We start from the raw sequence: 14,694 nt of genomic DNA on the forward strand, positions 1-14,694 counted from the left end.
ACTTGAGAGAACCTTTGGCACCCCTGGACATCCCGTTTGGTAGAGGAGGGTTGAGGGTGCTCCCGACTTAAGATGAGTCCTTTCCTCTAGGGGTGGGGTGTGGTATCTCTGTACTGGCATCCCAGCTACACACTGACACAGGTCCATTCGGTCGTAAGTTTAATGAAGTCTGAAAGGTATGCGCCACCGTGGTCAGAGATATGGAGGCCCGGTCAGACTCTCCCTCTGCACCTCAATGGAAACGATGTGGTGTCCGGGTACCATGGCCAGGCCCAGCACACGGGGCTCCCCGGCAGAGAAGGAATCTGGAAAGAAGGATCAGAGGATCAGGGAAGCAGGCCGGCATCAGTCCCGCCCCTCTGAGCCACGAAAACGAGCCCCAGAAAACAAGGGCTGCAGCCAGGCCCTGAAGGGGAAATGCCTTGCGTAAGATTCCGCCACATTCCCAGGCGGGTGTGCATTCCCCAGGCACTGACCCGACGGCTTGAGGAACTCCTGCGCTGAGCCCAGGATGACATTGCAGTCACGGTCAGTGCAGAGGAAGCAGCCGACCAGTGTCCGTCCATCTGTCATGCGAATGCGCATAGTTTTGTTGAGCAGCGCCTCCAGCTGCTGCCGGGCGCGCGCAGCCGCCGAGTCCTCGCGCTCTCCGTCCGAATCCTGCGCGGGGTGGAACAAGCGCTCAGATCGCGCAGTCCCGGCTGCCCGCCCGCGGAACCACAGCTCCCGGCAGCCCGCGGGGCGCTCACACAACGCCCAGAGGCTGCCGGGAGCTGCAGTTCCCCACCCCCTCCATCTTGCTGCTCGATTTGCCCCTCAATCCCAGAACCAGAGCCCATGCTAACCCCGGCGCTGGAGCTGCTCTGACGCCGACTGCAACAGCCATTCTCTTCTCGTAGCAGCATGGTGGGTCCAGCTCCGGCCATTTGCCCGGAGGCCTCCTCTGGGCCTTTCAACTTCCTAAGCACCTTTCAGGTTGGGTGGTCCGAGATCTCGCGAGCGCTCCCGATCTGTTTCCTTTCGCGAGATCACCTCGCCTCCCCCTCCTAGTCTCCTCGGCAACGGCAGAGATCTCGCGATCTTCTCCTACTTCTAGCGCTGTGGCTCACTGAGGCGTACCACGCCGGATGTCTTACGATATCGCGAGACCTTTACCTCTACTTTCTTACACATCCTTTAGAAACTCTGGAATTTAGCGAGAATACACTCTCATACTGCCTCCTCCCTTGTTTTTCTGTCTCAGAGAGACAGTCTGTCCTAAATATCCCATGTAGCCCAGGCCACTAACTTAAAACGGAGCGTATTCGTTTTCTGCCCACCCCCAACTCCTGAAAGCGGCGCAACTCAATTACTCGATCCTTATATGCCCCGTGTGGGACTCATACTACGTTTCCCGTGAACACGTGCGGCCCAAGCTCCACCCCCTGATGGTTAGCTCAGTGGACGGTGGCCGGGAAAGGACAATGGTTTCCATGTCAGCAGATAAACGCTCTCCCCTCGGCTCCCGGACGCGACGGAGGTCGTAGTAGTAGTGAGTGCATGCTGAGGAGCAAAGGAGTAACCAAGAGAGCCAGTGACCGACAGAGCAAGAGCCATGCCGCGCCGGGGCCTGGTGGCTGGGCCAGATTTGGAGTATTTTCAGCGTCGCTATTTCACGCCGGCGGAGGTGGCCCAACATAACAGGCCCGAAGACCTCTGGGTATCTTACCTGGGACGCGTGTACGACCTAACGTCATTGGCACAGGAATACAAGGGTAAGGGTCACACGTTGGGCCGGGGCCGGAGTGTCGTGTGTGTGTGTGTGTGTGTGTGTATGTGCGCGCGCCTGCCTGGTTCTTGAAGGGCTAGCATTGACCGTGGCTGCTCTTTTCAAGGGAACCTGCTGCTGAAACCTATCGTGGAAGTTGCAGGCCAGGACATCAGCCACTGGTTTGATCCAAAGACCAAAGACGTGAGTTATGCTGAAATCTGGGGTTGTGGGTAGAGGCAATGGAGAGCGGAGATGGGAAAGAAAAGCGGAGGCTAGCCAGAGCATAATGACTGCTCTGATCCCCTCGCCCCAAACCCTCCTTTAAAGATCCGCAAGCACATAGATCCGCTGACCGGCTGCCTGAGGTACTGCACCCCGCGGGGTCGCTTTGTGCACGTTCCGCCTCAGCTGCCCTGTTCGGACTGGGCCAACGATTTTGGGAAGCCCTGGTGGCAGGGGTCGTATTATGAGGTGGGGCGGCTGTCTGCCAAGACCCGGAGCATCCGCATCATTAACACACTCACGTCGCAGGAGCACACACTGGAGGTGAGAACTGGTGACAAGGAGCAGGTTAGAGGGAATGGGGAATCCCAGCAAATCTCCAGGCCGATCTTCAGGGCAACATTTTTTCCATAACCGGTGGGAGTGTATTTTCTACCCTTTACATTGAGGCAACTGAGGAAAGCACAGCACCTAGGTCCCCAGGGTTGGTAATCCTAGGAGTGTCTGGGTCACAGGGGGACAAGAGACTCCTTTCTAAGCCCGGGAACAGCAGTTTATGCATCTTAGTGATGGTGGTCCTTCGAAACTCTTACACGCCGTTTTGTCAGCAATTGAACTTTCTTTTTAATCTACTCTATTGCACGGATATAGTGAGGGGACAGTTGACCCTTTATGGCCATCTGGTAGTTAGAAGTGGCTGCCATTAAGAGCTGTAGGTCTTTTGGGCCTGTTCATTGCATGCTGGAGTTTCAGCTTTTTTTCTGGGGCCGCAGATTACCTGAAGCTGCTATCTGCCAAGGGAGGCACTTTGATCCCAGTGTGTGTATGTGTCTACTCCATCCAGAATTCTGGGCGTGGGGTGCTTCTGTGTTCTCCAGGTGGGGGTTCTGGAGTCCATATGGGAAATCCTACACCGCTATCTCCCCTATAATGCACACGCTGCCAGCTACACGTGGAAATATGAAGGGAAGAACCTGAACATGGATTTTACCCTGGAAGAGAATGGGATCCGGGATGAGGAGGAAGAATTTGACTATCTCAATATGGACGGTACACTTCACACACCTGCAATACTTCTGTACTTCAATGATGATCTCACAGAGTTGTAGGAAAGGAGACGTACACTCATGTACACTCAAGACGTATTTTGAGTTTGGCTTTTTCTGTGCCTTGAGGAAAAGTGGTGGGGCCGAGGGGTGCCTGGGCCTAGATCTCCATTCCTCTCTAGGAGCTAGCCTGTGCCCTTCTGAAGTGTAAAGGTCCTATTCCCTGCCTTCATTACAATTTGCTCTGAGAAAATTAGTGAATTAATCTTTAGGAATGATACAAGAAGATCAAGTATCTTGGTTTAGGGAGATGTAGAAGAGGATAGTCAAGAGTTCAGGCAGAACTGTTTGATAGTTAAGAGAGAGTAGTTCTACAGGGGTGAGGGATGGAAGGACTTTTTTGGCAATGATGGAAATGAGATGTCTGCAGGAAGATGGGATTTACAAAGACAGGAATAGGAAATGTTTATCATTGACCATACAAAGCTGGCTTATCTTACTTGTAGAATAGTATTTGGCAGCTGAAACCCAAGGGAAAGAAAGGAAGTGAGTCATTATAGGCAATTCAGGCTAGATATTATGCTGGGTACTTCATATACCCTCTCCCCCCGCTCCCCGCACAAAGAGAAGGGGTCTTGCTCTGTCACCCAGTCTGGAGTGCAGTGGCAAAATCATGGCTCACTGCAGCCTGGAGCTCTTGGGCACAAGTGATCCTCCCACCTCTGCCTTGAGTAGTTGGGACTTTAGGTGCACGCCACAATGCCTAATTTTTAAATTTTTTGTAGACACAGGGTCTCACTGTGTTGCCCAGGCTGGTTTCAAACTCCTGGCCTCAAGTGATTCTCTTGCCTCAGCCTCCCAAATAGCCTCTTCAAGACAACTACCCTATAAGGTGGATTACTACTACTATTTTACAGATAAGTCCTTTGAAACTTTGAAAAGTTTAATAGCTCAAAGGCACACTAGGTAGTACCACTAGAGCCAGAATGCAAATTCAAGTCTACCCAACTCCAAAGTCCATGTTCTCTCAATATAAAGGGACCATGTCAATGTCTAATCTCATGTTAACATTTGTAACCACTGTTCTCAGAGCAAGTATTTGGGATGTGGCTTTTTCCTAGGCTCCTTGCACAATAGGAAACTGTGGTCCTATTGTACAGTTAGCAGTTATTGTCTCTGGAAGGGAGTTTGCAGAGTTCTCCTGTGGCGAAGAGGAGGCAAGGAAGGCTAAGTGTCAGCTAAGCAATAGCTATTGGGGCTACTTCCTTGTTAATCCCATACCCCAAATTTCTTTCCTGACCTTTTTGGGGCAAAGAGGTGGGTATTTACTAACTTGAGGGAAAACTAGAGTGGGGAAAAGGCCAGCAAATTAGTGACACTTTGGTGAGGGAGAAAAAGGAGGCAGTTTGCCACTTGGAGAAGATGAGGAAGACAGGGTTGCAAGATGGTGACTCCAAAAGAGAGAACTTGACAGGGGTAATGTAAAGAGAGATGTTAAGTAAGTCAGAAAACTCTCCTGGTGACCAAAAGAGAACCACTATAGGGGGCAGTGGCTAGATTTGGTCTCCTTTAACTTAAGGAGGGGAGATTTGAGAATGACAGACAGGTGAACTTCCTGGCAGCAGCAAGCAAAACACAAATCAGGAAGAGTTTAGCGTGTCTTCCGGCAGGGGGCATCAGGGCCCAGCACAGGAGAAGGTGACGCCTGTGAGATACCGTTGGGCTGTATAGGTGTTCTGAGGGGCTATGGGAGGCATGAACAGGAAACATTGCTATTGGCTTCAGCAGTATCTGAATTTACTGTGAGGTGGAGGATTTAAATCTAATCCCATGGAATGTGGGAGTCTGTGAATTATCTAAATCAGTCATTTTGATCTTTAATCAACTCTGCAATTACATGTACCTTGTTTGCTCAATTAAACCCTGAACTATGTGAGAATGGAGGCTATGCTGTTCCTCTAGTGCAAGCCTCAGGGCCTGTCCTGTGCCTACGGGATGTCTTCATTCTGCCAAAATCTGTCCCTCTTCCAGAGACTCCAAGTTCAATGCCTCTTGCCAGAAACACATCCCTTTCCTCACACATCCAGTCACTCATCAAGTGTAATCTGTCTCCTAAATATCTCTGGAACCTATCTTCTTTTCTCCAAGTTACCATCACCTCTTGTCTAAACTGCTATGGAAACTTCCTAACCTGTTCTCCCATTTCCACTTCTGCCTTCCATGCTGCAGTAAGAGTCAGCAATGAAAAACAAACCTAAACATTGAACTTTCCTTAGTTTCTTCAGTGGCTTCCACCTGCTTTTGGAATAAAGTCCTAAATTCAAAGACCTTGTATAAATCAGGCTCATCTTGCAACACCCCTCTTTGTTCTCTACGGCCAAGACACTGGCTTTCAGTTCGTTACATGTCTTGCCGCGGAGCCCTCACACACTGTCCTCTCTGCCTGCAACACGCTTCCTTTCACTTTCTGCCTAGCTGATCCTAAATGTTCCTTCCTTAGTTCTTTTCTGATTTCTTGGTGGGTCAAGATTTCTGCTAAATCGGTTAGCACCATGCATTTTTCAGAGTTTTTATTACAATTGTAAAATTATGGTTGTAATAGGCTGGCTGTACTGCTAGATTGTAAGCTCATGAGGGCAGAGATCTTGTTCACATCCTGCTCACTGCTATATTCTCATTGCTGAGCACACAGTTGCTGCTCAATAAATTTTGAATGAACTCAAATGTTAAGTGAACTCATCTGTCTATAACTAGTGGGGGGGATGTTGTGTCTTAGTAGGCAAGGAAGGACAGAGGAATAGGATGTCTGGTTCCTGTGCTACAGTCTCTATCCACAGGATTCCCTTTCCCTGCTTCCCCTATACCCCAAAACCAAAAGTTATTCCACAAAGTGTCGCTGGCCAGGTGCAGTGGCTCACGCCTGTAATCCCAGAACTTTGGGAGGCCAAGGTGTGAGGATCACTTGAGGTCAGGAGTTCAAGACCAGCCTGGCCAACCTGGCAAAAGCCTGTTTCTACTAAAAATCCAAAAACTTAGCCGGGCGTGGCGGCGCGCACCTGTAATCCCAGCTACTTGCAAGGCTGAGGCAGGAGAATCGCTTGAACCCGGGAGACGGAGGTTGCAGTGAGCTGAGATCGCGCCATTGCACTCCAGCTTGGGCAACAAGAATGAAACTCCATCTCAAAAAAAAAAAAAAAAAAAAGAGGGTCTCACTAGATTTTTTGGGGCCAATCCATCTGTCATTTCCCCATATGGCCACCAGGTGGCTGTAATTACTTACAGACTCAGGAAGACAAGCCTGGAGGGAAAACCCTTCCAAAGTTAGGATGGAAAGGTGGCCCTTGGACATTTATAAGGGGGAGGGAAGGACAAGAAAACAAGGAAAAACCACACGGCCACCGTTCCATTAGCATTAGGTTTATGCCCGCTTTTTCTTTTTTTTTTCCTCACAAGCACATGGCAGGAAAGGAGTGCAGTTAGGAATTCATGGGATAGAACAAAAAGGGGGTCCTGATTACTGGTATGGGAGTGTATAGGGCAAGGTATGGAGCTGACAAAGGGATAAAGACATCACAATTTTTAAAAATAATGTAATGCATTCATTTATTAATACTTAAAAAAAAATCTTTCCAGCAGGCACTGCTTTGTTCTCTAAATAGCCAAGTGGATATTTGCATGAGGATTATGTAAATAATGCTTTAGCCTAAAACCTAGAGAGCAAACAGAACATGAATGCAGGGTCCAAGTCCTCTTGTGATAGTCTCTTTTGCGCTGGAGGGTGGTGGGTGGAGGGTGGAGTGCTGAAGGGAAGGCTGCCGTCCCCAGTTAATCACAGAGCTTCAAAGGACTCAACTGGCAAGATTTCCCACAGGTGAGGTCCCTACATGCACATATTACTGGGGGTCATAAAGAGGCATATGTTCCTTGGAGGAAGCTTGCCTACTCACTGGGATAAACATGCACACATGAAAAGGTAAATGAACATAGTACATGATAAAGGACTAAGTTATGGGATAAAAAAGTTTCTACCCTTATGGCAAGTCACAGGTGGATTACTAACCTGGCTATCCTGAAACTGTTTCTAAATACTCTGTGTGTGTGTGTCTGTGGATATGTATCATTTTTGGAAAACGGTGCTATAATTTCCATCAGGTTCTCCAAATAGCCCAACCCCCTACTCCTGCTCCTGAAATAGCATGCGCACACACACATACACAACAATAATTGAAAAAGCCTCAAAATTCAAATATCAAAAGTGACAATACAGTGTGGTCCCAATATTCTGGCACCTGTCTCAATGGTCTGCCTCAACCTGTGGCAGAACCGTGGCAACCCATGGCAGAAATTCCTAAAGCTTTAACCTTTGGGGCTAAATTTATGACGAGTCTCAGGTGTTTTACTACTGTACCAAATGTTAATCTGGCTGTACCTTGGAGCTGAGTAAAGGGATCTATCATTTGGTCTTGATACGATAACATCCAATCATACATCAGGATAAGGTTAATGCATCTAGCCCCACAGCTAAGTTTAGGGAGACCACATGGCTGGGCTGCTGTTGGGAGAACAGCCACTTGATGATGGGCCAGTAGAGCACACGGTTTAGCTGGAAGAAAGCACACAGAATTTGAAACCTGACTGATCTTTATCCTGGAAGCCAAAGATTAAGGATTCAGAATACAAATAGATATGCACCCCAACTACTAGGTATTCTAGGCACACAGCACTAAAAAGAAAAAACCAAAAAGCTGGTGAATGAATAAGTGAAGCGAATCCATCAAAGTGGGGATAGGGGTAAAAGCTTAAGTGCAGTGGTGTGATCACAGCTCACTGTAACCTCAAACTCCTGAGCTCAGGCAATGCTCCTGCCTCCGAGTAGCACCACTATACCTGGCTAATTTTTTGTTTTTTTATAGAGACAGGGTCTTCCTATGTTGCCCACGCCGGTCTCAAACTCCTGGCCTCAAGCACTTCTCCTGCCTAGGCCTCCCAAAGTGTTGGGATTATAAGCACCAGCCACCATGCCTGGCCAATATTTTAAATAATTGTGTACCTAGACTGGGTGTGGCAGCTCACACCTGTAATCCCAGCACTTTGGGAGGCAGAAGGATCACTTGAGGCCAGGAGTTCAAGATAAGCCTGGCCAACACAGTGACCCTGCCTTTACTAAAAATACAAAAATTAACCAGGTGTGGTGGCAAGTGCCTATAATCCCAGCTACTCAGGAGGCTGACGCAGAACTGCTTCAACCCAGGAGGCAGAGGCTGCAGTGAGCCAAGATCACGCCACTGCACTCCAGCCTGGGCAACAAAGTAAGACTCCATCTGAAAAAAAAAAAATTGTGTGCATGAAGCAAAGTTTGTGTTAACTACTTGTGTGTAGAATGTTCTACTTGTGGTGTCGTGTAGGCATCTAAAAGTTTCAGATTTAGGAGGATTTCGGGTGTTTGATTAGGGATGCTCAACCTGTACATACACATGCCTATATATAAACATATTATGAATAGAGTGAAAGTACTATAAAGACACAGAATCACATGAGAGTGACAGCTGAATGATCAGAGGCATGTCTGAAGAGATGCTCACATGACTCATCTGTATTACCTGTGGAACTGCATTTACCAACATTAATCCTCCCAACAAACTTAAGGCATAGGTACTATTTTCATTTATACTGAAAAACAACACTGAAGCAGAGAGAAGTTAAGTAGCTTGCCAAAAGTCATACAACTAATAAGTACCAAGGTAGTCATAGCCCATCCAACTAACATACCACCTCCCTGCATGTCAAACATAGGATGCTATTCTAGTTACCTACCACTGCTGTATTTTGCCAGTGAATCTGCAATATGGGTAGGGCTCAGCAGGGATGGCTCACTTCTACTCCAAAAGGTGTGAACTGGGGTGGACTGTTGGGAGCTGAGGATCCACTTTCAAGATGGCTCACTCACATAGCTCTCAGTGCTGACTGTCAGTTTTTCTCCACATGAGCCTCTACACGGGGCAGTCTGGGCTTCCTCACAGCATCCCAAGAGAACCAAGAGGAAGCTGAATCATATGACCTAGCCTCAATTCCAAGGGGAGGGAACTACTCCCACCTCTCAGCGGGAAGAGTCTCAGAATTACACTGTAAGAAGAACACGTGGGATGTGAGACATGAATGTGGCCATATTTAGAAAATACAATCCACCAGAGATGCACTGGAGGTAAAAGGGGGTACCCAGCCCAGTCTAGGGAGGAGTGGAGGGGTGGTCTTTGAAGGGTTGTGTGTAGGGGAGATAGGGCATTGATACTTGAGCTGAGCCTTTCTTAAAAGCCTAGGTTGGAATCTTGGCCCTATCATGTATTCAATTCATTAAAATGATACTGAGCATCTGTCAGGCAGTCCTGGAAACTGTAGATACAAAAATTAATGACACAGTTTCTGCCCTCTAGGAGCTTAGAGTTTAGTGGGAGATTCACGGGAAGTTTGTGAGTCTCTTAACTTGTCATCCTGCTTCCTTATTTACAAAGTAGCCACAGAGAACTTTTTCTTTTTTTTTTTTTTGAGATGGAGTCTCACTCTGTCACCCAGGCTGGAGTGCAGTGGTGCGATCTCGGCTCACTGCAAGCTCTGCCTCCTGGGTTGACGCCATTCTCCTGCCTCAGCCTCCCGAGTAGCTGGGACGACAGGCGCCCGCCACCACGCCCAGCTAATTTTTTTTTTTTTTTTTTGTAGTAGAGATGGGGTTTCACCGTGTTAGCCAGGATGGTCTTAATCTCCTGACCTCGTGATCCGCCCGCCTCGGCTTCCCAAAGTGCTAGGATTACAGGCGCGAGCCACTGCACCCGGCCGCCATGGGGAACTTTTAAAATTCCCATGTTAAAAGTCTTCAAAGGCAACCTATTTCTCTTTAAGATGAACTTAGAAACCCTTACCATGGTCCAGAAGGTAAGATTTGGCTCTTCCAGGCTCTTCTTTGTCTCTCACATTGGCCTTTCAGTTTCTGAAATGCCCCCCAAGCTTTGCGTCAGAGCCTTCCTACATGCTGTTCCTCTGCATGGAACGCTCCACCCACCACTCTTCAGTTGGCCACCTGACTCCTTAAAGTTGCTTAAATGACACTTTCTCTGATACCTCCAATTATGTCAAGTCATTTAACACGCCTTATGTCCATTTTCTTTCCTTCTTAGACTGTAAGCGCCATGGGGGCAAGGGCCACATCTCTTATTTGTGAAATACCCAGCACCTAGCCCAGTGCCCAGCCCAGAGCAGTCACTCAATAAATACAGAATGAACAAATATTTGGTAAATGCTACAAAAGAACTAAGTATGAAACACACATCAGGAGCACCTAACCCAGTCCAGGGGGGACCAAGCCTTCTGGGGAAGTATCATCTCAAGCTAAGATTTGAAGGACAAGGAGGAGTCAGTCAAGTGGGGAGGAAGAGGACAAGGGATAGGTGGAAGAGAGAATGCTTCCTGCACAGGATAAGAAATGCAAACGTAGATTGGAAAGTGTGGAGAACTCGGAGGCAGAAGGAACTGCTGCATAGTAAAGCTAAGAGGAAAATGGGGGGCAGGGGGAGGGAAGCCAGTGAGAGATGCTGAGCCAGGCCAAATCATAGAAGGCTTTGTAAACCAGGATAAGTTTTTTTTAAAAATTGAGACATAAGCCGGGCACGGTGGCTCAAGCCTGTTATCCCAGCACTTTGGGAGGCCGAGACGGGCGGATCACAAGGTCAGAAGATCGAGACCATCCTGGCTAACATGGTGAAACCCCGTCTCTACTAAAAAATACAAAAAACTAGCCGGGCGAGGTGGCGGCCGCCTGTAGTCCCAGCTACTCGGGAGGCTGAGGCAGGAGAATGGCGTAAAAAACCCGGGAGGCGGAGCTTGCAGTGAGCTGAGATCCGGCCACTGCAGTCCAGCCTGGGCGACAGAGTGAGACTCCGTCTCAAAAAAAAAAAAAAAAAATTGAGACATAATTCACATATCATAATATTCACCCTTTTATAGTGTACAATTCCAAGTTAAGTGTTTTATGTTTTGTTTTGTTTTTGAGATGGTGTCTTGCTCTTGTTGCCCAGGCTGGAGTGTAATGGCATGATCTTGGCTCACTGCAACCTTCGCCTCCCGGGTTCAAGCAATTCTCCTGCCTCAGCCTCCTGAGTAGCTGGGAATACAGGTGTGCGCCACTACACCCGGCTAATTTTTGTATTTTTAGTAGAGACAGGGTTTCACCATGTTGGCCAGGCTGGCCTTGAACTCCTGACCTCATGATCCGCCCGTCTGGGCCTCCCACAGTGCTGGGATTACAGGTGTGAGCCACTGCGCCTGGCCCAGAGTTAAGGGTTTTATAGAGAGAATCACATGATCAGATTTGCATTTTCAAAAGGTGACTTGACTACAATGTCAAGAGAGAAGGAAATGAGGGAGAGAAAGTAGAGACAGAGAGACTGGCGCTAATGCAGTAGTCCAGGTGAGATCCAAAGGCAGCCCCAACTAGGTTAGTGGCAGTGGAGATCAGAGATGAACTGAAGAGAAAATAGGAGGACTTGATCATTTGGGTAGGGGTCTAAGGCAAAGGGAGGAGTCAAGGATGACACCCGTGTCTGGCCTGGATAACTGGGAGGATGGTGAAAGGAACTGCTGGAAGAGGACTTTGGGAAGGAAAGTGATGAATTTTTAGTTAGCTGTATGAGGTAACTCTGGGGCATGCAGTCACAGGTCCAGATCTTATTGGATATATAGGACTGGATCCTGAAAGACAGCTCTGGGCTAGAGTTTTAGGGGTGGGAATTATTGACAGATAGCAGCTGTAGCTAGTCAAGGATCAGATCCCCTTAAGGGTGAAGTGTAATCTACGTAGAGGTTTGGGGAGGAGGAAAGGACACTGGAAAGGAAGAGCTAGAGGGATGAAAGAGGCCAAGTGGGAAATGTTGCCACAGAAGCCAAAGAGAGAGCACAGAAGAGAGGGGAGCGGTCAACAGCATAAAGTGCTGCACGGAGGTCACGTAAGATGAAGACCTGAGCGACCATGGATTCTGCAAATAGGTCACGGTGGCTTTGTTAGAGAAGCCAGGCTGCAGTTGGACAAGGTATGCATGGGATATTCTTAGAAGAAATCCAAATGCAGAAAGGAGGAGTGTTCTGGCTTTATAACCATGCACAGAATATTTAAATACCTTCCTTTGGATTCCGTTTCTTCAACCATAAAATACAGATAATAGAAAGTAAGGTGACAGTAGGGCAACAGGCAAGATCCAGGACATGGTCACCCTAAAAAGATGCTACCTTATAGTGTTGTTGAGAAAATTAAATGAGGAATGGGAACCTGCCCAGCACTATAAAGAGTCCTTGGAAAAGACACTCAGAAAGCCTTAGTTTTCTTTCCCATTCCTTGTGCTAGCCATTCTTTATTTAGTAATGAATCCTCCCCTCGGGATTTTAAGATTTGGCATTTTTCAGCATCCAGGTAACATCTGACATGATTAGAAAATTACAGACTGTATCTGTGACTAACATTCAGTTTCCAACCTAACAATAGTGTTTATTCCTCCATTAGGAGAAGTTTTTGAGTCAAGTAAAATATGGTTTGTTTCATATCATGCCAGAATTGAGCTTCTTTACACAGTGATGAAAGCAAGGGAATGGGGCCAATTACTGGGAGAAGAGTAGCTAAAGTCAGTCCTTTGCTCCTAAAGGAGTTTAAGGTGTTTAAGCTCACAACTCAGGTTGTGAATCTTCTCACCTTGCAATCATCTTTTTTTTTTTTTTGAGACGGAGTCTCGCTCTGTCTCCCGGGCTGGAGTGCAGTGGCTGCATCTCAGCTCACTGCAAGCTCCGCCTCCCGGGTTTTACGCCATTCTCCTGCCTCAGCCTCCCGAGTAGCTGGGACCACAGGCGCCCGCCACCTCGCCCGGCTAGTTTTTTGTATTTTTTAGTAGAGACAGGGTTTTGCCGTGTTAGCCAGGATGGTCTCGATCTCCTGACCTCGTGATCCGCCCGTCTCGGCCTCCCAAAGTGCTGGGATTACAGGCTTGAGCCACCGCGCCCGGCCTGCAATCATCTTAAGTGAATCTCTGAAGAGAGAAGTGGCTAACAGTAAACTTGATGGTTTAGAGTAACAGCTACCAATTATCGAGTACCTTATTACAGCCAGTGCTTTATGTAAGTTAGCTCACATAACCCTCACCACAACAACCTTTGAGATAGGCATTAATAGTGCTGTTTTACAGATGAAGTTGCTGAGACTGGAGGGATAAACAGCTTGCCCAGGGTCATAGTTATTAAGTGGCAGAGCTTGGATTCCAGGTGTTACCTTTCTGACACCAAAGTTCAAACTCTTCCTCTAATGAAGTGAGTGGATAACTTTATTATTGACTCTGGGATACATTTTAGGAGTTCTACAGTTTTGGAATATAAAATAATTTGATTTTAATGTACTAATTATATCTCATTCAGTCTGAAATAAAAATGATTCTCAGTCGAGTACAGTGGCTGATGCCTATAATCCCAGCACTTTGGGAGGCTGATGGGTGGATCACTTCATGTCAGGAGTTCGCGACCAGCCTGGCCAACATGGTGAAACCCCATCTCTACTAAAAATACAAAAATTAGCTCCTGTAATCCCAGCTACTTGGAAGGCTAAGGCAGGAGAATCGCTTGAACCCAGGAGGCAGAGGTTGCAGTGAGCCGAGATCACACCACTGCACTCCAGCCTGGGCAACAGAGCAAGACTCCGTCTCAAAAAAAAAAAAAAGATTTCCTTTACAGACTGGAGTGCTAGATGGCGAAAGGGCCCAAGAGCAAGTGAAGGGGTAAGAGGAAGCCAGTGCGGGTTAGCATTTCCCATGACAAATTTATAACCTAAAAGATAATCAGCTGGGAAAAGTGTGCAATTCTGCTGGAACAACTGGGGCTTGAAAATAGATGAAAAGCAAGATACTTCTAGCTGGCCAGCCAACAGAAAACTATTAAGAAATTGTTAAAAAGCAATGCCAAATGGGAAAAAGTTTGGTTTTTGCCATTTTGTATAGGACTATTCAGTTTCCATCACAGTGGTCAATCGAAAAAGATCTACAGCTGGGCATGGTGGCCCCTGTGCTTATAGCCCCAGCTACTCCAGAAGCTGAGGTGCGAGGCTCGCTTGAGCCTGGGAGGCAGTTGCTGCAGTGAGCTGAGATCATACCACTGCACTCCAGCCTGGGTGACAGAGCAAGACTCTGTCTCAAAAATAAAATAAAATAAAATAAATTTTAAAAAGCAGATCTAAAAACCTTGCAGAAGGCAAAGACAACAATTACAACAATTTTGGGCTTACATCTTCCTCCTTCTGATTAAGATGATATCCCCTTATTCAGTGAGAGGAAGGAAAAGGATTTAGCTAAAAGGCAGCAACAGAAGGAAGAGCAGACTAGATAAAATCTTTTAATCAATTAAAAAACAAACAAAAAATCTTTTAATTGAAAAGATATACTGCAGTATTTGGGTTCTTTATTAGGTACTGGAGGTACAGAGAACTATTCCATAGCTCAGAAGTTGAGTTACTTGTATTTTAAAATTTATTTATTTTGGCCAGGCACAGTGGCTCATGCCTGTAATGCTAGCACTCTGGGTGGCCGAGGTGGGCAGATCACCTGAGGTCAAGAGTTCAAGACCAGCCTAGCCAACATGGTGAAACCCCATCTCTACTAA

At 47.3% G+C, this 14,694-nt stretch overlaps 2 protein-coding genes across 2 annotated transcripts; one reads left to right on the forward strand and one right to left on the reverse strand.

The window, feature by feature from the left end:
* Nucleotides 1–146: 146 nt before the first annotated feature.
* NAA38 (N(alpha)-acetyltransferase 38, NatC auxiliary subunit) lies at nt 147–1,350 on the reverse strand. The gene is made up of 3 exons (XM_011958568.1): nt 846–1,350; nt 477–660; nt 147–305 (listed from the first exon to the last, which is right to left on the reverse strand). The coding sequence occupies exons 1-3, from the start codon at nt 924–926 to the stop codon at nt 193–195; spliced, it is 378 nt and encodes a 125-aa protein (XP_011813958.1). The 5' UTR covers nt 927–1,350; the 3' UTR covers nt 147–192.
* Nucleotides 1,207–5,739, forward strand: LOC105523631 (cytochrome b5 domain-containing protein 1). Its single transcript, XM_011958567.1, has 4 exons — nt 1,207–1,754; nt 1,875–1,951; nt 2,078–2,296; nt 2,851–5,739. The coding sequence occupies exons 1-4, from the start codon at nt 1,595–1,597 to the stop codon at nt 3,079–3,081; spliced, it is 687 nt and encodes a 228-aa protein (XP_011813957.1). The 5' UTR covers nt 1,207–1,594; the 3' UTR covers nt 3,082–5,739.
* Nucleotides 5,740–14,694: the final 8,955 nt, after the last annotated feature.

This window comes from Colobus angolensis, unplaced genomic scaffold, assembly GCF_000951035.1.
Source record: "Colobus angolensis palliatus isolate OR3802 unplaced genomic scaffold, Cang.pa_1.0 Scaffold47, whole genome shotgun sequence".
Classification (NCBI taxonomy): Eukaryota; Metazoa; Chordata; class Mammalia; order Primates; family Cercopithecidae; genus Colobus; species Colobus angolensis.

Excerpts from the sequence above, each read along its gene's own strand:
- LOC105523631 (XM_011958567.1), top strand. The coding sequence starts at position 1,595 with ATGCCGCGCCGGGGCCTGGTGGCTGGGCCAGATTTGGAGTATTTTCAG. Across the intron at positions 1,755-1,874 it reads ATTGGCACAGGAATACAAGG|GGAACCTGCTGCTGAAACCT; the intron begins GTAAGGGTCACA and ends GCTCTTTTCAAG. Across the intron at positions 1,952-2,077 it reads TTGATCCAAAGACCAAAGAC|ATCCGCAAGCACATAGATCC; the intron begins GTGAGTTATGCT and ends CCTCCTTTAAAG.
- NAA38 (XM_011958568.1), bottom strand. The coding sequence starts at position 926 with ATGGCCGGAGCTGGACCCACCATGCTGCTACGAGAAGAGAATGGCTGT. Across the intron at positions 661-845 it reads AGAGCAGCTCCAGCGCCGGG|GATTCGGACGGAGAGCGCGA; the intron begins GTTAGCATGGGC and ends CACCCCGCGCAG. Across the intron at positions 306-476 it reads GGAGTTCCTCAAGCCGTCGG|ATTCCTTCTCTGCCGGGGAG; the intron begins GTCAGTGCCTGG and ends CCTTCTTTCCAG.